The following is a 26921-nucleotide window of genomic DNA, read 5'->3' on the forward strand; positions in this document are numbered from 1 at the left end:
TATTCTGCCTCTCTATTGTCCTAGACGTCTTCATTTAAATTAATTACCCCAATAGAAAAATGGATTGGGGTTAAGGGGGAAAGGCAAAGTAATTTATAGAACTCTTCCAAAATAGAAAACTTGGGTTTATACCCCAGGCTGTGAATTTTAATGAGACTAGACACCAAGTTATTTAGCCTCTGTAAACTTCTTTCAGAAGACCACTGTGAGGATCAAACATGATAAGGAATATTAAAAAAAAGCTTATAAACAAAACTGCACCAAATAACCCAGGCTGTGATTTGCCATAGGGCCCGAACAACTAGACCGCTGGGTAGTATTCTAGTAGTCTCTCTCTCACTTTGAAAATCTTTCATATTGAGGACAATTATTAGTCCAAATTGATGAAAGTCATGTCTGAAAGATTTTAGAGTGTGGGTTTTGATAAAGACTTTTTAAATTGCATGTTGATAACCGTAATCCACAAATTTCATTTGTATGCCAAGGGTGTCCCCTGGAGAGAATTACCACCAGCAATACTCACGCAGATCTGCCTTCTACATCTAGCTTGCCTGGATTGACTCCCTTTTTAGCAAGGATTGAGGACACTTTTTCTACATCTCCCCTTTCTGCTGCTTTCATCAATCGGTCATCGTATTTGTTCCAATCTGCTGCTTGCTACAACAAAGGAAAAAAAAGTAAACATAGCACACTACATACTGTATTAGAAAGGCTCTCCAAAGGGGGAAGGAGAAGGGAAACAGTGCTGTCTAATGCATCATTCGGGTGTCAAATGTGTCTCAAATTCCTTTCTCCTCGCTATTCTAACTTGATGAAAAGAGCCTTTCCAAAACACACAATATACAAGAAATATTTTATATATTATATATTTGAGAAAAAGGGGGTTTCTCATGTTTTCTGCCCTGTTTTCTTTGCCTTCAGAGCAAAGAAAGGAAAGGAATTAACTGTTGAATACCTACCATGTGCCAGGTATAAATTACTGGAACAACCCTAGTCAACTCGATTTATCACCTCCATTTAACAGGTGAGAAAAATCAAGGCTCCAGGGATATTAAACGACTTAAGAGGCCAAGCCCAATTCTGACTTCTCATGACTTCCCAAAGCAGTGCGCTTGTTTCCTACTCGGTAATTCATGCTTTTGAAATTGGCCCTGGTTACCTATCGCCCAAGACCTTTAGCGGCAGTGGAATTCTGTACACATTTAAGAACACTCACCCCTCTCCCCTCAGCATCAGTTGCTTAAAAGGTACTACTGCAAATATAATTATAGAAGCAAACTGTACACACATACATGCAATTAGAAAAGCAATCCATTATGCTTATATATTAGGATAAAAAGAAACATATACACAGATTATTTTTTAAAAAGCTCTAAAAATATTAACTACTTAAAAACCCTAAAATTATAGGATCAGAGATGACTTTCATTTTCTTGCTTCTTTACATTCAACATATACTGCTTTTTATTTAAAAAAAAAATGTTTGATTTCAACCAAAACAGTGCATATGTATTTCAAAGGAACATTAAAGGCAATTTTTTTAAAAATAGAAAAACATATCAAATGATATATATTTTAATTATATCAAAGTTATCAAGTTTTAATTGAAGAAAATACATTCAAGATATTAGATATTCTGAAGCCAATAACTTTAACCTTTTCTTAGTAAGTAGAAATGTATTACTCAGAACTAAAATATACATTATTTAAACAAGTAAGGTTTTAGCCTTTTAAAATTCTGTACAGTAAACTTATTGCTAAATTCTTCTTTGCTAAGTTCAATATCATTTTTAGAACAAAAAACAATGTACACATCTTTCACTTAACTTACAAAGCAATTCCTATGTCCACAAATACAATAACAAATCTCTGGAGGAAAAAAATGAATCACCTTATATAAAGCAAATGTTTGATCAACAGGATTATTTTATATCCACTCTTCTCTAAAACAAAACAAAAAAGTAACCAATCTTCTAGCTAAATAAGTAATGTATTCATTAAATACTTGAAGTGAAAAATATAAAAACTGAATATGAAAAAAGACAGATATATTAAAATTTTAACCCACCAATGAAATGTAACATTTCAATGGAATCTGGTTCAAGTATCTACACAGACTTCAGAATTGTTGTCTGCAGTCAAATTTGGAGATGAACTACTTCCTTCTAACTTGAAAAGTTCAAACTATCAACTATGATACGAGTCCTAGGAGCCCTACTTACTGCCTCAGTCTAAACAACATTTTCAGCTTCCCCTTTCTTTAGCTTTAAAACAAAACAATCAGTGTACTGGCTCTAATTTGGGGAGTGGTAGTAGATGCAGGCTTTTGTGTTTTCAAATGCCTAAGGGATTAAGTCACGTTTAGCAAACAAACCCTTGCTCTAAATTGATTAGTTTACCCTTGCAGTTAGAACAATCCCAATTTTATTTCCAAGTAAACTAGCCGGTGGAGAAAGGAGCTATCTAAAACACTAGAGCAATTGCAAAATCCCAAGGTAAGGCTCTTTAAAAGATAACTAAATGAGATTAAAGTCTGGTATTAATCCTGTGATTTTCAGTTCTTCTCTACCAAGCACTTTGGTCCACTGTCAGTTAACAGAAATACTGCTCAATTACTAAAATTCTATTATGAGCTTTTTCAATCCAGAAAAAGAAACAAGCACTTTTGTTTTCGATCACTAGCCCCAGCCTGCTAATCAAATAAACTAGAGAGAACAGAGTAAGACAAAGAAACCAAATTTTTAAAAAAGTAGTACGTTTTAAAAGAATACAGTTCAGAAAGCCTGGCCAAGACGCTTTTGTTTCACTGACTACAGGGATACCTACTCTGTTCTTAGGAGCACAAGAAAACCAACAGCTCATCATAGACAGGATTTAGTTTCTTGTTGCTAACAGCAAATTAGTTCGCATTAAGTTACAAATCACTGTGGCTCACAAAGCGAGCCCTCAGAGAAACTCCTAACTAGTGACTCAGTCCTTCTTCTTAGAACTCTTCCTGTTCTGCAATCTTCATGCTGCACTACACTTAGCTTGGATCTCTAAGGATATTTTCTTCGTCTTCGGAATCCTTCTCCGCCTTCATAACGCTTGAAAATTATCTTCCTTGCAGCGGCAGCACTTGATTAAGAGCAGCCCCAAGTCAGGTACTGTAACTCCTCCTATTTGTTATTTAGAAGCTGTCTTTCTCTGCCTTCCCTTTTCGGGGACTCCACTGGAAAGCTTGAACAGCACTCTACATCCTGCCGCCTCAACACTGCGGCACAGACCAGCGTCTGTGCACAATAAAGCTGTCCACATCCGAATCATCCCGTAAACAGCGTGTAGACTGTCTCCCATTGGTCAGGATCTATTTTAGATTCCATAGGCCTTGACAGCTGAGTGATGGATAGAGAAGAGCAGCTAAGAATATACTGTAAATGCATGCTTCTCCTCTGAGTAATAAACCTAAGGTCTGCGAGGGAAAAATGACTCAAACACATTGTAAAACATGCTTTTTATATGAAAGCAACTTGCGTGACATTACAACAATATTGTTAACAGACAAATTTGGTTATTCCCACAAAAAAACATTTTAAACCCGTTTCAGTCTTAGGATTGTCTAAACAGAAGTTATAATAACCTTGATAAACAGAATATAAAATTCTATTTTTGGCAAATAGAATCACACTTTAAGGAAACACACACACAAAGAAACATTTTCAGATTTTTCTCCATTTTCCTTGTACCCCCTCAGTCTCATTCTGCATGCAACCAGGTTTCAGCTTACAACTGCTGCCAGTCTGTCTCCTAACATGTTAAATGAGAAGAGCGAGGCACTGCCAAGACATTAAATAGTCTGCATTATGATGAATACTTTTCAACAAATTTTAAATTTAACTCACTGCTCTTAATTTCCAAGTTTAGCACCCTGCCTGATATAGCAAGTAAATATTTTATCAGTGGAAAATCAAATTATCTGGATTCAGGGATTTTAAAAAACAAATAAGATGATTAAATATTAAAGGAAGCAAATGCATATTAACCACTGAGCTAGACTGTAAATAAAACTCCACTTGGGGACAAAGTAAACAACCTCTTCACGTCCTCCTCCTGATGTTTTACCTGCTTGTACTACAACATCCCTTACATTATCAAGGACGGTGACAAATTTCCACAAGCTCCAGGGATTGCTTCTGTTCTAGTTCCCGCATTGGCACAAGAGTAATTTACACTTCCTCCAAAAAGTCAGATTTGGGAAAACCACTCCATGGGAATGAAAAACCGCCCAATACAACTGTGTACAGGAAGGAGGCAAGGGCTACACTGCAGAGCATGCCGCCAGCTAAACTCTGTTACGGATATCATCAAGAAAGCCATTTTCTACCATGCGAAATATTAGGCACATATTCTGAGATATATAAGATCATATGCCATCATGTATTATTTTTGAAACAACTTTTTTTTCCCCCCAAATCACGTTAGACATCACAATGGATTCTTGGCTGGACCCAGAGACTCTGCCCACTCCATTTCACCCTTCTTCAGAGGAAATCTGGGTGGGATAGAACTCAGGCCCCATCCTTTGGTTAACAAAGCAAGCACATCCTTTCTAGAAATAGGACAGCAAAGGCAAAGCAAATAAAAAGAAAGGGGGAAATCTGCAAGGAGTAATAACAGCTATATATGGAGCTGTCTTCTGTAATAACTAAGGCTCAGGAGACAGGATGATGGACCCTCCTACACTGTGGATATCCTGAACCTCCTCTGTTTCTCAATCTCCTTTTCCTACTCTCTCTCTCCTTCTCAGCTATTTCCCAAGAGCTCAAGACAAATTCCCACCTCTGCTGTCCCCTGTGCCAATAAGGTTCTTCCCTTACCTTCATTCTAGTTCTTAAATATCACTTCCTCAGAGAACCTCTCAAATACTGTATCTACAGCACTAGCCCCATGCTACCCTTGCCCTCTTTATCTTTCGGCCCTGGTTCATCCATCTTCATAATACTTATCAGTGTCTGCCAGCATATCATATGTTTACCCATTTATTAGCCTACTTCCTATTTCTGGTATTTACTTCAAAAATAATCAAAATAATCAGGGGGACAGACTGAATTCAACAGCACATGGAAAGGATTATACACCATGACACCACATATACCAATGCAGGAGACATGGATTCAATCCCTGGTCTGGGAAAATCCCACATGGCCCTGAAGCAACTAAGCCTATACGCCACAACTATTGAGCTCATGCTCTAGAGCCCAGGAGCCACAACTACTGAATCCTGCATGCCCGTGCTCACAAGAGAAGCCATGGCGATGAGAAGCCCTTGCACTGCAACTAGAGAAAAGCCCATACAGCAATGAAGACCCAGCAAAGCCAAAGATAACTAAATCATAAAAAAAGAAGGAAATTACCTCAACATAATAATAGTTATATGTGAAAAGCACATAGGTATCATCATATCCAATGGTGAAACACTTCCTCTACCATCAGGAACAAAATAAGGATGCTCACTCTCACTATTTTTATTCAACAAAGTATTAGAAGTTCTACCCAGAACAATTAGACAAAAAAAGGAAACAAAAGGCATTCAAATTGGAAAGGGAGAAGTAAAATTATTCTGTTTGCAGACGACATGATGGTATATGTTGTTGTTGTTTAGTTGTTAAGTTATATCTGACTCTTTTGCAACCCCATGGACTGTAGCCCGCCAGGCTCCTCTGTCCATGGGATTTCCCAGGAATGAACCCTGGAGTGGGTTGCCATTTCCTTCTCCAGGGGATCTTCCTGACCAAGGATTGAACCCAGGTCTCCTGTATTGGCAGGCAGATTCTTTATCATTGAGCCACCTGGGAACTTGATGTTATACGCAGAAAATCCTAAAAATTCCACAAGAATAAAAAATTTAGACCTAATCAATGAATTCAGCACAATTACAGGATAAAAAAGCAACACACAACAATTATGCTTCTGTATACACTAACAAGGAGTAATCCAGAAATGAAACTAAGAAAACAATTCCACTTACAATAGCATCAAAAATAATACAATAATTAGGACTAAACCAATAAAGTGAAAGACTTGTATACAAAAACTACAAAACATTGCTGAAAGAAATTAGAGAAGATAACAAATAAATGAAAAGACAGTTCATGTTAGACTGGAAGATTCACTATCATTAATGTCAATACTACTGAAAGCAATTCACAGATTCAATATAATCTCTATCAAAATTCCAAAGGCATTTTTTTTTTCAGAAATAGAAAAATTTATCTTAAAATTCATATTGACTTTCAAGGGAACCAAAATAGCCAAATAATCTTGAAAAAGTTTGAGGTCTCACATGTTCTGATTTCAAAGCATGCTACAAGGTTACAGTAATCAAAACAGTATGGTACTGTCATAAGAACAGATACATAGCTCATTGGGCTTCCCTGGGGGCTCAGACAGTAAAGAATCCGCCTGCAATGCAGGAGACCTGGGTTTGATCCCTGGGTTGGGAAGATCCCCTGGAGGAGGACATGGCAACCCACTCCAGTATTCTTGCCTGCAGATCCCCATGAACAGAGGAGCCTGGTGGGCTACAGTCCATGGGGTCGCTAAGAGTCAGACACAACTGAGCGACTAAGAACACACACAGCACAGATCTATGAAGTAGAACAAAGGACCAGAAATAAACCCTAATATATAAGGTCAAATGATCTTCAACAAGGGTGTAAGACCAGTTGACGGTGAAAGGACAGTCTCTTCAACAATTTCTGTTGAGAAAACTGGATATCCACGTGCAAAAGAATGAAGATGGATCTTTACCTTACACCATATAGAAAACTTAATTCAAAATGATTAAAGACTAAATTTAAAGACCTAAATTTAACATTCAAACATAAAACTCCTAAAAGAAAATACAGGGAAAAGCTTTATGACTCTGGATTTAACAGTAATTTCTTATATATGACAACAAAAGCAAAACTGGAACTAGATCCAACTTAGAAACTCCCGTATGAAAGACAAAGAATGAGAAAGTGTTTCCAAACCATGTATCTGATAAACAGTTAATAAGGAGGCTATATAAAGAACTGTAACTCAATTATAAAGAAACAAATAACCCAATTAAAAATGGGCAAAGGAGTTAAATTACACCTTTCTCCAAAGATGATATATGAATGACCAATAAGCATATAAAAAGATGTTAAACATCCTTAAATGAGAAATACAAATCAAATCGTAATAAGATATCACTTCACGCCCATTGGAATGGCTACGATCAAAAAATTAGAAAATGGTAAGTTCTGCTAAGAATGTGGAGAAATCTGAACCCTTCCCATAGATGGTAGAGAAATCTGAACCCTTCCCACAGTTGGTGGGAATGAACACAGAGTAACCACTACAGAAAACGAGATGAAGATTCCTCAAAAAATTAAAAATAGAACCACACAATCCACTAATCCTTTTTCTGGGTATATATCTGAATGGATTGAAAGTAGAGTCTCAAAGAGGTATCTGCACGCCCATGTTCACTGCAGCATTATTCACAATAGCCAAGAGGTGGAAGCAACCCAAATGTCCATTGATGGATGAATTGATAAACAAAATGTGGTATATACATGCAATGGAATAGGAATCAGGCATAAAAAGGAAGGAAATTCTTCACATATTACACCACAGATGAATCTTGACATTATGCTAAGTGAAATAAACTTCAGCCCTCCAAAGACAAATACTCTATGATTCCACTTATGAGGTATCCAAAGTGGTCAAATTCAGAGAAACAAAACATAGAATGGATCTGGGGAAAGAGGGAAATGGGGAGTTGTTATTTAATGGATGTATTTTAGATTTATAAGGTGAAAATTTTCTGATGATAATTTGCACAACAGTGTGAATATACTTAACACGACTGACATGTTCACTTAAAAATGGTTAAGATGGTAAACTGTCTGTGCTTTTTACCACAATTCAAAAGAAAACAAAAGGAATGCAGTCTCACAATATCATTAGCATGATTTACATTAATTAATAAACTTTTAAAAACAAAATTAAGAGGGTGAAGATAGAGATGAAATGAGATTGACCACAGGTCAATAATTGTTAAAGCTGAGTTACAGGTTCATCAGGGGTTCACTAGGCTAAACTATTCTCTCAACTTCTGGTTCATGCACTTTTGACACTTGGTCCAATAAATGTGGTTGATGTATAAATTTTTTAACATGCCTCTCACCAAGGCCCTTCACTGATTCATTAATTTGGCAGGAAACACAGTATATCCTTTCCACTCAGTCCTCTCTGGATTAAAATGAAGCCATTTTCATTCACAGCCATATACTTGCAAGATGAGTCCTGTGCTACTGAATGAAAGGATTCTGAAAAGAAGCAGTTTTTTTTTTAAAGCATTAAGTATTTACCACATATTATAATAAATGTTTCTGTACTTCAGTACTGTACTGTTTGAAAAGAAGCTATTCATTAAACTCAGAATGTACCAAGCCAACACATCTATGGTAAAAATCAAAATACAGTTGTTTCTAGAGAATAAATAAAACATTCTAACACAAAGATTCTAGGTAGACCTAAATAGATGATACCTTTAAACACTAAATCACCATAAAGAAAATCACTTAAAAGTTTCAACAGTGATTTCCTCATACTAGCATCAACTGCAAATTCATAACTTTTCAGAAATTAAATGAAATTTTAAAAATGTTTACATAATACATATCTAATGTAGAAAATTTGTAATACATTTAACTTTACATATAAAAATAGAAATTCCACCACACAGAAAAAAAATTACTAAAAATTTTGTATACTAACCTCTAATTTCTTCTCTGTTAAAAGGTCTGGTTAAGATTTTTAAACATAAATGAGTCCAACAGTTGCTTCATTTATTCAATATTTAGGAAAGAAGGTCTCTTGAGAAGAACTTTATAGAAGCAAATAAGCAAGTAGACTTTAAAATATATGCAAATTCATATAAAGTATTTATATATTTAAGGGGTAGACTCAATAGGTCACAGGTAATATTATTTAAAGACCAGTTTTAGCCTAAAGGCCATTTTAGATGCATTATCCAAAAGAGAAACATACAGAAAACTTTCACAGATTACCACAAAACTTTCATAGAAACTGCTTAAAACCAAGAAAAAGACATGCTAAACTAATTCACAGTTGTTGATCATTCTAGTGTCACAGACCCCTTCAAGAATGAGATGAAAGGAATGGACACTCTTTTTAAATGTATATATAAGCACATAATCAAAATAATTTACATTTATTTTTGGAGGATCACTGATCTCTCTACAAATATGGAATCCAAGAACTCCAAGTCAAAAACCGCTAACACAGATAAGGGGAAGCAGCAAAGGAGTTTTGTCTTTCATTTCTAAAATACTGAATAACTGTCAGAAAATGGGATAATTTATTTTGTTCAGTAAAAATTTACCAAGCATTATGTGTAAAGGGATATATTTAAATACTCGACTCAGGATTTAAATACACATTATCATTTGGTATGTGCTATGCCACAAGTCAGGTGCAGGATATAAAATAGGGAACAAAATATACATGAGACCTGGCCTCAGGCAATTCACAGGAATAAAACCCAGTTATTTTCTTCAATTGCTCTCACAATATGAAAAAGACAGATACATATGTAAACATGCAAATAATCATAATACACTGCCATCTATGTTCTATGCTCAGATGCTCAGTTGTGTCTGACTCTTTATGACCCCATGGACTGTTGCCTGCCAGGTTCCTCTGTCTATGGGATTCTCCCTGCTGTAATACTACATTAATTACATGGAAGGTATAGAAATAGTTCCAAAGAGAGAAAATCAGAAAAAAAAAAAAATTGTAGGAAAAAAAGTAGATAGTTTAGTAAACTACCTACTAAAAGATGAGTAGGGAGACAAGATCAGAGGCCGAACTCAGGATCTAACAAGATGGCCGGGCTGCCCCACAAGATTATCAAGGAAACCCAGCATCTGCTGGCAGAACCAGTTCCTGGCATAAAGCAGAACCAGAGAAAAGCAATGCCTGTTATTTTCATGTGGTCGCTGCTGGCCCACAGGATTCCCCCTTTGAGGGAGGGACTTTTAAACTTGAACTATTCCTTCCAGAAGAGTACCCAATGACAGCCCCTAAAGTACATTTTATAACCAAAATTTATCATCCTAATGTAGACAAGCTGGGAAGAATATGTTTAGATATTTTGAATAGGTGGTCCCCAGCACTGCCATATGAACAGTTCTGCCATGGATCCTGGCTTTGTTAAGTGCTTCCAAACCAGATAATCCATTAGCAAACAGTATAAGAGCACTGGAAGGCCAACGAAGCCCAAGCCATAGAAACAGCTAGAGCATGGACTAGGCTATATGCCATGAATAATATTTACATTGATCCGATCATCAAGTCTGCATGACTTCTGTTCTGCCAAGACGTCTTCCTTTTTTGTTTGCATTTAATGGACACAGTCTTAAAAACATTACAGAATAAAAGCCTAGACAGGTTCAGTCCTTTGGTGATTAAATACACATTAGCAAGTCTATGTCTTGCCCTGATTCACTGTTGTAAAGCCTGAGTAGAGGCTACAAGTATTATCTGGATGTTGTGAAACATTCAAAAGCAGTGACCCCTCTCTGCTTTTACTCATTTCCCCCATCACGGTTTAAATAGAAAGCACTGTGAATAAAGGTGGTGGTCAGGGTTAGCAGCAGGGGTGCGGGTGTTATACTTTTTTTTGGTGAGGGAGAAGGTAGTTTTAGTTTATTTAATGAGTTCCTTTCTCCCGTCTTATGGTGATCTAACTGCATTGGGTAAAAACAGCTAGCCAGTTTTTTAGAATATGCTCTCCAGCCAAGTCTAACTTTATTTAGACACTGTAGATGGACAAGCTCTATCATTTGAACTAAAATGGAAACATTAAACAAATATCACAGCCCTTATTAGTAACACTGTGACCTTCCTGTCAAGTGTAGAATTCTCCCTTCAAGAAAAACCTTGTGATCATTTTGTGTGGCTTGTCTGGAAACTTTTGTAAATCTTATGTTTTAGTAAAATATTTTCTGTCATTCTAAAAAAATTAAAATTAAAAAAAAAAAGATGAGTAGAAAAATCACCAGGTTTGAAATAACACCACAAATTAGAAAATTAAACACAACTTGTAGACAAAGCACTTCATCATATTGTAATTAAAAAATCTGTTCACATACGACTGCCATATACACATCTGCAACCCAGGCTTCTCTAAGCTTCAGGCCCACATATTCAAATTTCTTCTTGACAATCCCTCTTCAGTGTCTTAAAAGTACCTCAATGTTTCAAACCATAAACATGTTCTTCCTCCTGAAACTTGATCTTACTCCAACTTTCACTAACACAGTAAATGATACTATTATCCATCTAGTTGTACAAGACAGAAATATAGAGATGAGTCTTGACACCAGACCCTCCTTGTTCCCCTGGCACCAAATCTCAGAGACTTTCAGTTCAGTTCAGTCGCTCAGCCGTGTCCAACTCTTTGCGACCCCATGGATTGTAGCACGCCAGGCCTCCCTGTCCATCACCAACTCCCGGAGTTCACTCAGACTCACGTCCATCGAGTCGGTGATGCCATCCAGCCATCTCATCCTCTGTTGTCCCCTTCTCCTCCTGCCCCCAATCCCTCCCAGCATCAGAGTCTTTTCCAATGAGTCAACTCTTCGCATGAGGTGGCCAAAGTACTGGAGTTTCAACTTTAGCATCATTCCTTCCAAAGAACACCCAGGACTGATCACCTTTAGAATGGACTGGTTGGATCTCCTTGAAGTTCAAGGGACTCTCAAGAGTCTTCTCCAACACCACAGTTCAAAAGCACCAATTCTTCGGCGCTCAGCTTTCTTCACAGTCCAACTCTCACATCCATACATGACCACTGGAAAAACCATAGCCTTGACTAGACGGACCTTTGTTGGCAAAATAATGTCTCTGCTTTTCAAAATGCTATCTAGGTTGGTCATAACTTTCCTTCCAAGGAGTAAGCGTCTTTTAATTTCATGGCTGCAGTCACCATCTGCAGTGATTTTGGAGCCCAAAAAAATAAAGTCTGACACTGTTTCCCCATCTATTTCCCATGCAGTGATGGGGCCAGATACCATGATCTTAGTTTTCTGAATGTTGAGCCTTAAGCCAACTTTTTCACTCTCTTCTTTCACTTTTATCAAGAGGCTTTTGAGTTCCTCTTCACTTTCTGCCATAAGGGTGGTGTCATCTGCATATCTGAGGTTATTGATATTTCTCCCAGGCATCTTGATTCCAGCTTGTGCTTCTTCCAGCCCAGAGTTTCTTACGATGTACTCTGCATATAAGTTAAATAAGCAGGGTGACAGTATACAGCCTTGACGTACTCCTTTTCCTGTTTGGAACCAGTCTGTTATTCCGTGTCCAGTTCTAACTGTTGCTTCCTGACCTGCATATAGGTTTCTCAAGAGGCTGGTCAGGTGGTCTGGTATTCCCATCTCTTTCAGAATTTTCCACAGTTTCTTGTGATCCACATAGTCAAAGGCTTTGGCATAGTCAATAAAGCAGAAATAGATGTTTTTCTGGAACTCTCTTGCTTTTTTGATGATCCAGGGGATGTTGGCAATTTGATCTCAGGTTTCTCTGCCTTTTCTAAAACCAGCTTGAGCATCAGGAAGTTCACGGTTCACGTATTGCTGAAGCCTGGCTTGGAGAATTTTGAGCATTACTTTACTAGCGTGTGAGATGAGTACCTCCCCATTATTCAAATCCAACTGCTCAGCTCCATGTCAATCAACATCACCCTACTTCAAGTCAGCACCATCCTTCACCAGGATTACTGCATTAATTTCCTAAACAGTCTGTCCAGATTCATTCCAGCCCCTTCCCTTGTATTCTCCACACTGTAGCCAAAGGGATTTTCAGAATGCACACCAAATCACACCACCACCACTCCCTTTCAAACGCCCTCTGCCACCTCACTGAAAATCTTTCAGTAGTTTCCTATTCTTGGAGGAGAAAAACAAATTCCTTCATGTCCTGTTGTTGTTCAGTTGCTTAGTCATATCTGACTCTTTGCAACCTCATGGACTGTAGCACACCAGGCTATGCTCATGTCTACAAATCCCTGAATAGTGTTATCCCCACTACCTCCTTCAGCCTCCTCATATTGAAATGCTAACTGATTCTCATATTATATATGCAGAAACTGAGTCACTGGGAGATTATGGGATTCTGTATAAGGCAATTGCAGTTAGCTGCAGAATGATTAGAGAATTCTTTTGTTAGACCTGTCCACTGGTTTCTACTAATTAAGAAATTTCAACTCTCAAATCATCTGAAAATAAATCTTTGATGTAAAAAGCAAGTATCTTTTAAAAATTTAAGCCTCAGAAACTTAGATGTCCTTTACATCAAAAAAATAAAAACTTCCATATTTGCATGCACAAACTTCAATGAAGCACCTAATATATGTCAGGCATGGCACCAGAGATACAGAAGTGAATAAGACAGCCAAAATCTCTCTTTTTTAAACCACTTTATTAAAGTATAATTGACATGTAAAAAGCAGTACATATTTAAAGTACATAACTCAATGAGTTTAAGGCTTCCACAGTACACTACAATTATCACCATTCTCATTACTAAACCCAAGACAAGCCCCAACTGAAAATGGAGCGAACAGCAGAAAGCAAAGCTCATGAAGCATAAACATTCCTTGAAGATTAGGCTGCACAATTAAGAACTGTTCTACAGTTCACCGGATTGATGATAGTTAGAAATATTTCCCCCATTCCATTTAGTCCAAAGGTTATTTACTCTTCTTTCTTATATAACAGCAAGTTAGATCTTACATAACAGAAAAAGAAAAAAAAAAAGAGAATGTTAAAATAAAACAGGAAAACAAAAGCTGTGCATCCAGTATCTTTCTCCTAGATGCCAGGCTCTCTTCCCTTTCTGATTTTTCCTTTTCCTTATTTAATTAGGCCCCATCTTATCTACTCAAGTCTTCCACTATGTCATCTGAAAGCACTATTTAGTCAGGACTCACTGGAACAATTAGAGGAAGGGGAAAATTTATCCTGTCAACCATTTTTCTGATCAAGACATTAACAGGCTAAATCCTGCTTTCCTGAATTTCTCTACATAAAAATGTCAAGAAAAATCAACAATAATAATTATTATTACTTAAATAATAAATCTAACATCTTAAATACTGGATGCTATAAAATTTTAAAAATAAATAAATAAATAAAATAACTTTAAACAAACTACAGTCTAAAAGACTCAGCACTGCCTTGATAAGATTTCCTGACCACTCCGTTTGATTCTATTCTAGTCTGTCGTATAAATACCAGACTGTCTACCACGAACTATTGCAGGTATTTGCTCCTTTATTAGAGCTGTCTAGGGGCCCAAAACAGGTTGTTTAAAATAGATAGGAAATTGCCTCTCCAATTTTAATATGTATCATTTTTTTCATAATATTACATATTTCACCCTTCCTATTTTATTTTAACATTCTTCTGGTAACAGAAGAAGCGTCAAATTCTAAAGTAAATATATACACAGATCTTGAACACAACAAATTATAAATGTGTATCATACAAGAATAGAGCTCTTAGGCTGGATATAAAAGATCTTATTTAAGATCCCCTTTAAAATGCTAAGCAATTGGTTATTTGGGAGAAAAATTTCTCCCGAGAAAATTTTAGAGAAAAATGTATTCAAATTAGTTCTAACATCTAAGTGTCATGAGTGAATTTTATTCAGTATAAAGGTAAAAACCAAGAAGGGTCTATTATGCCTCCTACCCCACCTTACACACACCAAAGAACACAGTAATACTTCTGGTAAGTTTTAACAAACATTTCTGCTAATGTCTGAAAACAGGACAGATTTAGGAAACATTCTATGTTTATTCTTGACGAAGTAAAAAGCAAAACAGATACACTTATAAAAGAGCCTCTGATGCTATTTGACTACAGTGAAAAATAAAGAGATATTTTTGTTTCTTTGGTTTTCTATTTATTCTTGGCTTTGCAGAGAAACAGCTAAATAAAAATATGTTTGCTAGAACTAAAAAGACCCTTCGAGAATTAAACTGATAATAAATCTTACCCTACTAGCCAGTATTTTTAAAATTGAAAGTTGGAAATACAAAGATATGTAGACAGAGGGTCATAAGAAAATACATGTTTTTACAAACACATTAGAAGTTAACTGCTTTTCTTTTTAACTATGAAAAAGATAATAGTTCTACACATATGCCTAACTCTTCCTGCACAGTTATTTTACACAGGATTTGTTCCCAATGAGTCTTAATATGTTTCTCTTCATTAAAAATACATGACAAAATTAATAATGAGGACAAATGACTACTCTGATGATATTTAAGCATACAATAATAAAACACAGCATTTAAAATAAAGATTCAATTTCAAAATTCTTTAAGAAATACTTCGAAGTGCTTTACAGACATAATTGTTACACTATAAGAAAAACTCTCTAAGTCACATTGTTATTTCTACTTTCCAAACGGGGCATAAAGGAACTAAGCAACTGATGGTGTTAGCTTGAGCAGCTACTATTAATTCCCTCCTCTCCTGTAAACCCATCCTTTGCAATATGACTTTGCCATGATTCTCATCAAAAGATGGCATTTATTTCCTCATCCCTTAAATCTGGGCTGGACTTGACAAGTTGAACTGTGGCAGAAGTGATCTTGTAGAACTTTGAATCTAAGTCTCAAGAGACCTTGCAGCTTCCCCTCTGGGGCTGCTGCTGACACAGTGTAAGCAAGCTAGCCTCCTAGAGCATGAGAGATCTTACAAGAGGAAGAGCCCAACCACCCAGTCATGCAATCTAGCAAAAACTGCCAGACACATTAGCGTGGCCAACTTAGACCACCCAGCCTTAGAGGCACTACCAGATGACTTGGCAGCCACATGAGTAATCCCAGACAAGACCAGTGGAACAACCAAGCAGTGGAACCCAGCCCAAACTGCTGACCTATGGAGTCAGCAGCAAGTAAAATAGCTGTTGTTTCAAACCACTACATTTAAACCAAGGGCTGTCTGAATCCAGGACCTAGACTCTCTCTACCTACTAAAGCTGCAATTTATTATTTGGCTGGCAAACAAATGTATCTTGTAGTCTGATTCCATTTTATAGATAAAGGAGCAAATTAAAAAATAGCTTACTTTTTTTTAATCCATTATCTAAAAAAAGGGGGATGAGCTGGGCATAGAAATATACCTTTTTACCATCTTTAAAGAAGGAAAATAGAGACAAACAATGAATTCTGCAACTGTAATAATATGAAGCTGACCAAATTTTGTACAAAAAGTACTTTCTCTTCATTCCCAAAGATACACAAGTGTTCATTTAAAAACTAACAGCATTCATATATATTTTATCCATAAAAACTGAATTCAGCAAGTGATCTAAGAGAAAATTTGAATGTCCATGCAAAGAAAAATTAAGAAATTATTAAATTTTATGAAACTAGTAAAATCTGTGGCTTTCAACAACAAAACATTGCTACTGTAACGTTTAATAAGTATACATTCATACTTGAAGGGAAATATTGAACTAGGAATGAACCATAACAGAGAAGAACCACAAGCAGCATTTCTATGTACTCTTTAAGCACTGGCAAGCACTTTCTATACAGGGCTAGATGGTAAGTACTTCAGGGTTTGCAAGCCATGCAGTTTCTCTTATAACTGTTCAACTGTCACTGCAGAATGAAAACAGCCACAGACAATATACAAAAAATAAGTATTGCTGTGTTACAATAAAACTTCATTTATAAAAAAACAAGCAGTGGGCCACAGTTGCCAACCACTGTTTTAGAGGCTCAAACATCTTCAGCCAAAATACATCTAGTTTATTAGTTGTGATCAAACTAATTTGTTTGCTGCCTTATCATGAGATTTATTAGAATGTACTTTCTGTATTCATATTCCACTCTCTTCAAAACAGCACATGAGTCTAGATGTTGCTATGAAGGTATTTTGTAGATGTAATTAACATCTGAAATCAGGTAAAGGAGGTAAAGGAGATAACCCTTGATAATGTGGGGTAGGGCCTCATCCAATCACTTGAAAACCTAAAGAGCAAAATCTGAAAATTTCCAGAGAATAAGCAATCCTGCCTCATGGCTGTAACACAGAAGTCCTGCCTGAGTTCCCAGTCTGCTGGCCTGCCTTACATCAGATTTTTCAATCCCATATTCACGTAGGCTAATTCCTTAAAGTAAATAAGTATCTCTCTCTTAGATACAGATATCTTTGAGATAGAGATATATAAGTATCTTCTATTCTATTTCTCTGGAGAACCCTACCTGATTCAATAATGGGGTTTTCCTGGTGGCTCAGTGGTAAAGAATCCACCTGTAATGCAGGAGACCCGGATTTGATCCCTGGGTTGAGAAGATCCCCAGGAGAAGGGAATAGCTACCCACTCCAGTATTCTTGCCTGGAGAATCCTCTGGACAGAGCCTGGCTGGCTACAGCCCATGGGTCGCAACGAGTTGAACATTACTGAGCAACTAACACTTTACTTTTACATACTCCCACTTTAGATGCCAATCACAACTCCAGTCTTTTCACCAAGTTGTCTAATATTTTACACCTAACCTTTTTGTTTACCACTACATTATGTGGTTTGCGCTTACAGTTTCCTTGCTGTCCCATGTCCCACCCCCTGGCCTCCATGCCTACATCACATATTTTTATTATTTTTGGTGGTACTGGTACTGAAGGTAGCACCCTACTTCTGGTTCCAGTTCCTGCAGTGTTCATTTTGTTGTAATAATTACCTCCGAATTTCAGTGGTTTCTCAAAATAACAAACTTGTATATCCTATTAACATTATGTTGTAGACTGTGGGTCAGCTCTGTAGAAATAGCCTGAGACGCCCCTCCAAAACCAAGGCTGAAAGAACAACCCTTATAGGAAGGGCATTCTTTTGATAAAGTATTGAAACAAGAAGGCTGGCCCAAATTTGGCCAAAGCATATGACATGAGCAGTCCCCAAATCAATAACCGTGGGAGGTCTAGTCTTTGTGAGATATGCAAAAGTCATACACGTGGGGATATATATTATACACACACACACACAGACACATATATGATCATCTTCAAGGAAGCAGGGGATTGGATAATCTGAAATAATTATACTGTCTACCACAACTTTCTTACAGAGTTTTGGATAACATACAAAAATCAGAGTATCCTTTTTAAAATTTAAGGTCATTATTACCTTAATGTTGCTGTTGTTTAGCTGCTAAGTTGTGTCTGACTCTTCTGCGACCCCGTGAACTAACCAGAGCCACCAAGTGGGAGAGGAGCATCTATAGTTCCACGACTGATCCCTGAAACTGTGAGGTCTGAGCTAGTTCTGGGTAGTGCCAACACTGAGTTATAGTATAGGACACCCAGCTGGTATCCAGAGAGAACTGCGTGGTGTGGGAAAAACCCACACATACTTGGGAATACAAAACTATTCAGTGAGTTGTGAGTAAAGGAAACAAATGTTTTCCTTTCACCCAGTAAACTCTTTCAGTGGAACAAAATGGCTTGGAGGGTAACTCCCCACAGGAAGAGACTAAGGATGTGGTGCCAGAGAAGCCTGATAAGCTCAAGATAATTGTACTGATGTCTAGAGAAAAATGCATTTCTCAAGGAATTGAGGATTAGTTCATAGCACATGGATCTGACTGAAATCAAATAGATAAAAAGACAAAAGACAACTTCCAAAACAATCCCTAGCCTGAGTTAACAGACCTATTACTCTCCTAGATCATCATGGGTCCCCACATTTCTACAGGTGAGAAGCTGGCCAGGAAAGCTGCTCACCATTTACCCATTCCCCAGCTGAGAAGGGTATACCCTCCAACACTCTGTTCCAATATGGATGAGTATATTAAAGGAAACACTTCACAGACGGCACAGCCAACGGCCACAGAAAATGATGACCTAGGGAGCCTCACACAGGAGCACAACCAGGGCCTAGTCAAGGAGCATCCCCTAGTGTGAAGAAAAGGAGGCCTCACTGTATTTACCCAAGAATATTCTTATAACTGGGGCTGCCCAGGTGGTACAGTGGTAAAGAATCCACCTGCCAATGCAGGAGACACAAGAGATGTGGGTTCAATCCCTGGGTCAGGAAGATCCCCTAGAGAAGGAAATGGCAACCCACTCCAGTACTCTTTCTGGGAAATCCCATGGGCAGAAGAGCCCGGTGGGCTATAGTCCATGAGGTCTCAGAGAGTCAGACATGACTGAGCTACTGAGCATGCGTGACACACGCAAGCAAGCGCACGCGCACACACACACACACGCACACGCACACACACACACATACACACACTCACATTCTTACAATTGCTAGGATCCAGTGATTGCTGTACCCTGGCAATTCTAAGAATGTGTTGCTATGGCTTCCTGGTAGCTCAGTTGGTAAAGAATTTGCCTGCAATGCAGGAAACCCCGGTTTGATTCCTGGGTTGGGAAGATCCCTTGGAGAAGGCATAGGCTACCCACTCCAGTATTCTTGGGCTTCCCTGGTGGCTCAGACAGTAAAGAATCTGCCTGGAATGCAGGAGACCTGGGTTTGATTCCTGGATTGGGAAAATTCCCTGGAGGAGGGCATGGCAACCCACTCTAGTATTCTTGTCTGGAGAATCCCCATGGACAGAGGAGCCTGGCAGGTTGCAGTCCATGGGGTTGCAAAGAGTTGGACACAACTGAGCGACTAAGCACAGCACAGTGATTGCTGTGTGCCTCCATTCTCCCCCTTTCTTAACAAATGGGTTTACTGTGGACAGCCTATCCCTGCTCCATCATTGTACACTGGGGAGACAGAGGGTGGAAGATGACTTGTCTCTGGATCAAGAAAATCTACATACAGAAATGATGTAGAAATTTTAATGTGCTTCAAGACTTTAATATGATTGGAAGAAATTCATGAGCTATTTTTCTTGAGGAAAGGATAAATAAATCTAGTACGCAGAAAGGAAGAAAGTTAATATTTGTAATCAAGAGGCGAGATTGTGGCAGATTACATTACTGTTCACTCTTTACCATACCCATCCTTGGAAAAGGCTCTATATCCCTGCTCATTAATTCTAACTTGCCTATACCCTCCAGTGGGAACAATATTTGTCCCTGTGCCTCACTGACTTTGAACCTAATCATGTGACATGTTTTGGCAGTCATGAGGCACTCCACACCTGAACCGAAGCTTTAAGGGCTATCACAAGTTTCAGTCAGCCCTCTGAGCTCTCAATACCATGCAAATTGCAAGTCCAGACAGAGGCTGCTCCTTCAGTCTGGGTCTTAGACTGAAAACACATGGAACAGGGCCACTCTGCACAGGCAGCCCGAAGTCTTTGTGTAAGATAATTTGATTATAAGCCACCGAAATCTGGGAGTTATCTATTTCTATAGCCAAGTTGATTAACACAGAAATCAAATGAAGCAAAAGGTAAAAAAAAAAAAAAGGTGGAGGGATTCTGTGATGCGAAGCTATTACTTTAGTAGCTGAATACAGGGCAGGATACCTATGATTATAGGCTAGCACAGTTAGTGAAAGATGTGTATTTCTCTAGCAGCTGGGGGTATGAGTAAATATAGAGTCCATAAAGAATAAATCAGTTCAGTTCAGTTGTTGGAAGTGAGGTTGCAGCAAAAAAAGAATTAAAGTTGCAAACCCGATAAGTTAACATTTATTATTAATAATAAGCACTTCACATTCCCTTCACATAATCCTCAACTTGAGCAAAAAGACTTTTATTTACCATCTTCATTTTCCATGTAAAGAGAAAGAAAATTAGAGACATTCAGTAACTTGCCAACGTAAAACAGCTACCAAATGACAGAGTAAAAATTCAAATTCAAGACTCTCTAATTCTAAATTTCAATGTTTTTGTATACCAATCTGTCAAAAAAAGGGCAAAGATTATCTAGTCATCAGTCCATAGAAGAGTTATCTTGGTTTTAAACTTTTTACATTTCTACAAAATGGATGCAAGAGAAAGGTGATGCCATAAGCTCAGTTCTAAATCCAAATCATATTAAACATATTATTCAGAATGAATTTTTTCTTTTATACTCTAAGATGTCCCTATTAATATGACAACCAAGAATCTAAAATAATACATCTTTTATTTCTACTGAATATATTTTCTTAAATGTAGATTATAGTAACTCAAAATTTTGAAGATTCAGGTTAAGTAATGGCCTAAATTTACCTAGTTAATATGAAAAAGATTTCCCAAGCAAATCAATAATGCAAGAAAATGACTGGCGATGCATTTTAGATTAGAAGAGCATTTAAAACACTTGATGAACCATTTAATAGCTCTTATCTCACCCATATAAACAAAAAATGACAGCTATTTTTATCATATAACACACAAGTTATACAAAACTAATATAAACTCAAGAAAAGGGTAGACAAATTATACAAGACTGATATAAATTCAAGAAAAGCAGAAAAGACAACCTAGCAAAACCACAATTAAAGAGATAATAACAACTTTACATTTTGTTACACATCCTTCCTCATTTTCAATACATAAACATTTACTTTTAAATCAAAATACACATATTTCATTTACATGGTTATTTTTAATATGAGTTCAACAGAATTGCTTGTAAATGAATATTCCTAACTTGGAGAACTCCACTGTATTCAAATACCAGTCTTTCTGGCTCCCTCTGCTGGACACTAAGAGAAGCTTTTTATTATTATTCATTTTGTTTAAAAACTAACTCAGTCTCAGAGAAGCACTCATTTATCATTATTAAAAACATCTTTGACAACTTGTTTGAATGTATAATTTGGCCAGAAAGAGTACAATGGCCTATTACTGAGTGTGCTCCTATTAGCCAACAGGGATTTAGCATCAGAAAATCCTCGACTGAGTTCCCAGCAAGTTCCCAGCTTGATAACTTATTTGCTAATGACCTTGGTCAAATTATTTATCCCTTCAGAGTTTCAGTATCCTCATCTGTAAAATGAAGCTAATATCATTTAGCATTTATAACCACCCAATTAGTTATAAAAATTAGAATCAATAGACTAAACGCAAGATACATGGCAGTTAAGTATTACTGCTATTACCATCACCACCACCACCAAGGGGTTAAGTCGGGATTAGACAACATACCCTCTAAAGAACTATTAATACTCTACAGTTATCAAATTCAAATAGATTAACTTTTAAAATGTAAACGTACTGTACTTACTCTCCGCTACTTCCCACTGCTCTCAAGATCAAATTCCTTAAAATGATCGCTAAGATTCTTCATGGTCTGGCCCCTTCTAACTTCTGGAGTGTAATCTTGAACTTGGATACTCTCCCTTCAGTCCTCCAATCTCTTTTCATAGTGAAGTTCTTCAAAAGTACCAGGTTCCTTCACAGAGTACCTAATTACAGCATTTCCTTCCTCGATGCTGCTTAACAATAACTCATTTTTTTAGATCTCAGTTCAGCTTTTGCAGAGACACTTGCTCTGCCTTCCCAGACCAAGTCAGACCTTCCCTATTATGTATTATCCCTATTACGTATTACCACACAGAGCTGTAACTGTATATTTAAATGTGTTAGCCCTGTAATACTGCCTCCTGACCCGCCCTTGTCTGTCTACAAGTTCCTCAAGATCAGGGAGTAGTATTCTGCACCCTCATAGCCTTGCCACTTGGCTGCATAGAGTAGGCACTTAAGTATCTGTTGAGTGACTGAATAAACTTAATTAACAAATACTGAAATCAAAGAATTCTTTCTCAGCCTGACTACTTCACACAGAAAGGTGGCCATATAAATGTAAAACAACATTATGGATATTTTCCTTTGTATAACTTCTCAGGCAGGCTGCTCATAAAGCCTGTTCATGAAGTTAGACAATAATACACAGAAATATCTTTAACTAAGGTGTACACTTCAAAGAGAAGAATTTTTAAGAACACAGAAACCTAAATATATGATAATCCTTTAATACTTATGATTTTTTAATTAATGTCTGTGGCTTGCTTTTGTAACAAATATTCAATTGAAAATCTGTCTAAAATTGAGTGTTTTACACTGTATTAGAGTTTTACTTTTCAAGGGGATTTGTGCTTGGCAAATTAGTTGAGCTAGCAATAACCAGCTAAAAGCTGTGCTTCATGGTTTCTTCCAGAAATATGTATATTGCTGCTGCTGCTGCTGCTGCTGCTGCGTCGCTTCAGTCATGTCCGACTCTGTGCGACCCCATAGACGGAAGCCCACCAGGCTCCCCCGTCCCTGGGGTTCTCCAGGCAAGAACACTGGAGTGGGTTGCCATTTCCTTCTCCAATGCATGAAAGTGAAAAGTGAAAGTGAGGTCGCTCAGTCGTGTCCGACTCTTAGCGACCCCATGGATGGCAGCCTACCAGGCTCCTCTGTCCATGGGGTTTTCCAGGCAAGAATAGTGGAGTGGGGTGCCATTGCCTTCTCCGAGTATGTATATTGCACTATTTTAAACCAACACCTACCTCCAATTGCCTTAAAGAGTGTGACCTTTCCATAGATTTAACTCCTTCCTTATATAGTAAACGTTCCCGAGTATATAAGTTTTGCCCCAAACGGCTTTTCCTCAACAAGGAAAGCCCCAACCAAACAAAGCAATGTTTGCAACACACCTCCTAGACTCAAATCTTATTTGACAGAATATCTGATAAACTCATTTGACAGATGTGTTGGATAGATTTTTCTCTTTATTGATGATTTTAGCAGATCCTATGACTCCAAAATAGGCTTCCCTGGTGGTTTGATCCCAGGGTTGGGAAGATCCCCTGGAGAAGGGAACAGCTACCCACTCCAGTATTCTGGCCTGGAGAATTCCATGGACTGTAAAGAGTCGCACATGACAGAGCAACTTTCACTTTTCACTTTTATGACTCCAAAGCTGCATTATGACATATAGAAAATTAAAAATTATTTCCTTGTTACGTTAGGGAAAATCAAATTTTAAAATAAGCTCATATATATAAAATAGAATCAAGCTGTTGGGGGATCATCCAGTTCAGGAATGGTAAATAATTAGCATTATATGTGGCCACTCCCATGGCAAATATAGATAAGTCAGTCTTGGCCCTCTTTCCTTTAGACCAAAGATGTCCACAGACCTCCCTGAGAATAAAGCAGTAGTCCAAAATGTGAGAAAAACATGTGATTTTAATTGTTACAGGGAACATTTGCTGCTGATGGTTGTGACAGGAGGGAGATAGCCAACAAATTCTGGTAAATCTCCCTCCTCCATGTTTGAAAAGGAAATCCTTCAACTTTCTTGATGGACTTTCAGCCTTGAGGAGGATCTCTGGTGATAGATCTCTTAATGCACCACAGTCTCCACAGAGGTGGATGGGCCGTGATCAGGCTCAACCATGCCTTTCCTATGTTGTCATTTAACCAAAAAATAGGAATCAAGAGTGAGAGGCACAACTAAAGTCACTGTGAACAAACTGGAACAAAAGGAGAGGTGCATTAAGAGGGAAAGTTTCAGAAATTCAGGTACTGACCTTGCAAGAACAAACCAGGGAAGATGACAGGACACCAAGTCATCAAAACACAATGGTGGCTTCAAACATTGGAACGGTATGACTCATTCCCACTCTTCTGATACTGCCTTCACCAAGAAAGCTTCTGATCAACTTGCTTCCCTATAGGGAAAGACTGGATGAAGTATCCAGCCCACTAGTCAGCTGCTTACTTCTTATAATACAATAAGATGACATTTAATACTTCAGTGAACTTTCCGTGTAACTCAGCATCTTCGAATCCAATCAAGATTGAGCTTCTGCTCAAACAAGCCTAATGTGAATTTATCAAGGTGACAAAAAGGCTTCCCCTGACAAGAGGAAACTGGGTCTCCCTTAACAAAACTTGAAATTCAAACTTTTACAAGACATGTATGAGCAACACTGAGGAAATCTGTAAAAACTGAAAATAGCAACGATTTTCTCACTAGCTTAGAAGCATCCTCTTTGCTGCTCTTTTAAAAATAAAACTAAATCTCTCCAAAATTCAGGTTTTAAAAGTACATACCTACTAGTCTCTCCAATTCTCGTTTCACTTGGCTTTAATTTTCATCTGAAGTAGAAATAAGATCAGAGAGCTCAGTACACTGAAAAGGCATGCAAACATTAATCTAGGTTGTAAGACCACAATTTTAAGGAATAAACATTCAGAAAAATAATGAAAGGAAATAGCAAAACAGTTAACAACTATGGAATGTGGGATTAGAGAAGACCTGAATTCTTTATATTTTCTGTATTTTCTACAATGAATATTGTTTTATTCAAGCTTCTTTACTTGCAAGAAAAAAACACCCATTCAGTAGCCTTAAGAAAAACTGGATTTATCATAAAGCTATATAAACAAAGAGCTGGAAGAGCAATCTCACAGAAAATGACAGCTGAGCTGAGCTCTACAAGTCTGGAGCTAGGGTGAACCTGGCATCAATTCTGCTCCAGAAAACTCAAGAAGAGGTCTGAGTGAAGCTGCCTACCAAAGCTCTGCCACGTACATTGTTCAATTCTAGTCCATGCATGTCTTCCACTCAGTCAGCCATGGACATGCTTTCTTTGCTTCCACCTTAAAGTCCAAATTTCCTTCATTTTAAGCAGAAGACTGTGTGTTTAGGTATAAGAAGGTTAGGAAAATAAGCAGCTTTTGCTTACGGACTGAATTGTACTTTTTTAGATTATGTGTTGAATACACACACATGGTTTTTAGACAGAGCCAACATTACAACTTTCCTGGTGGCTCAGTGGTGAAGAATCCACCCGCTGATGCAGGAAACAGAAGTTCAATCCCTGGGTTGGGAAGATCCCCCTGGAGAAGGAAACAGCAACCCACTCCAGTATTCTTGCCTGGGAAATCCCATGGATAGAGCAGCCTGACAAGCTACAGTCCATGGGGTGGCGAGAGCCAGACACGACTTAGTGACTAAAGAACAACAAGCCAGTATAGAGAAAGGACTACAAAAAGAAGAGGTCTCCCTCTCCTCCCCAACGTTTGGAGGTGGGGGGGAACAACCAACAAAAGGAAAGTTAATATTTATGTTTCTAAAATGGTAAAAATACTATTTAAGAAAGCACAATATCCTTAGTTTCTCCTTTTACTACATAAACAATGATTATACAACAATTAGAAAATGCACATAATCAAAACAGATTACTTTGAAATTATCTGATACTGCATCACATATAAATAATATGAAGTACTATAAAACTGATTGGTTCCCTTTTAAATAGATATTTCTTCTGAACTTTACTGTCCACAGAGCAGATTAATTTATATTGGCAATCTATTTATAAATTATGTGAAATATTTCATCATGGTAGAAACATCTTCTTTTCTAACACACTTTCCCATCCTGCTCAGATTAAATTGATTAAAATGAAAATAACAGAAAATGTTCTCAAAAACTAAAAACTCCAAATATATGTAAGGTAGAAACATTTAAGTTTTAATTACTAAATACCCTCAAACTGTTCTAGAACTTCTACTTGATGTGGACAGCAATCTCAGATGGTGGTTCAGAAAAATTTTTCAAAGAAGTCCTGAAGTGAATCAAGAAGAGGAGTTTCTCTTTGAAAATAGGGTCCCTTTGCTGACTGTTTTTTTTCCTTTGTCCTCTACCACCTAAGATACTCACTCCATAGAGCAGTTCAGCCCTGCAAGCTGAGCTGTATGTAGCAGGTAAGCCATCAGCATCAAAATAACCTGGTACGTGAGTTTATTCAACACACAGAATGATACCAAATCTAACCCACCTCTTAAAGTGTGGTGCAGGAGTATCTTTGAGAACCCCATATTCCTGTACTCCTTAAATATAGGAAACTACTTTTAAGAGTTTAATAAAGAATTTAGTATATATTTTTCCAATTAAAAAAAAATTCTCTACTAA

At 37.5% G+C, this 26921-nt stretch overlaps 1 protein-coding gene and 1 pseudogene across 4 annotated transcripts in view; one reads left to right on the forward strand and one right to left on the reverse strand.

The window, feature by feature from the left end:
* UACA (uveal autoantigen with coiled-coil domains and ankyrin repeats) overlaps positions 1-26921 on the reverse strand; it is an 86083-nt gene that overhangs the window by 39719 nt on the left and 19443 nt on the right. The window contains exons 1-2 of one of the 4 annotated variants that reach the window (XM_027553094.1): positions 2827-3283; positions 524-657 (exon numbers count right to left, since the gene is read on the reverse strand). In XM_027553094.1, coding sequence (XP_027408895.1) covers positions 524-657; positions 2827-2865 — 173 coding nt within the window. In that variant the 5' untranslated portion in view covers positions 2866-3283. Of the gene's footprint in view, positions 1-523; positions 658-2068; positions 3284-22235; positions 22374-26921 lie in introns of those variants that run through there. The other 3 variants (XM_027553096.1, XM_027553095.1, XM_027553093.1) reach the window with 3 other exon arrangements.
* LOC113899807 lies at positions 8758-11504 on the forward strand (annotated as a pseudogene).

Source organism: Bos indicus x Bos taurus, chromosome 10 (genome assembly GCF_003369695.1).
Source record: "Bos indicus x Bos taurus breed Angus x Brahman F1 hybrid chromosome 10, Bos_hybrid_MaternalHap_v2.0, whole genome shotgun sequence".
NCBI lineage: Eukaryota > Metazoa > Chordata > Mammalia > Artiodactyla > Bovidae > Bos > Bos indicus x Bos taurus.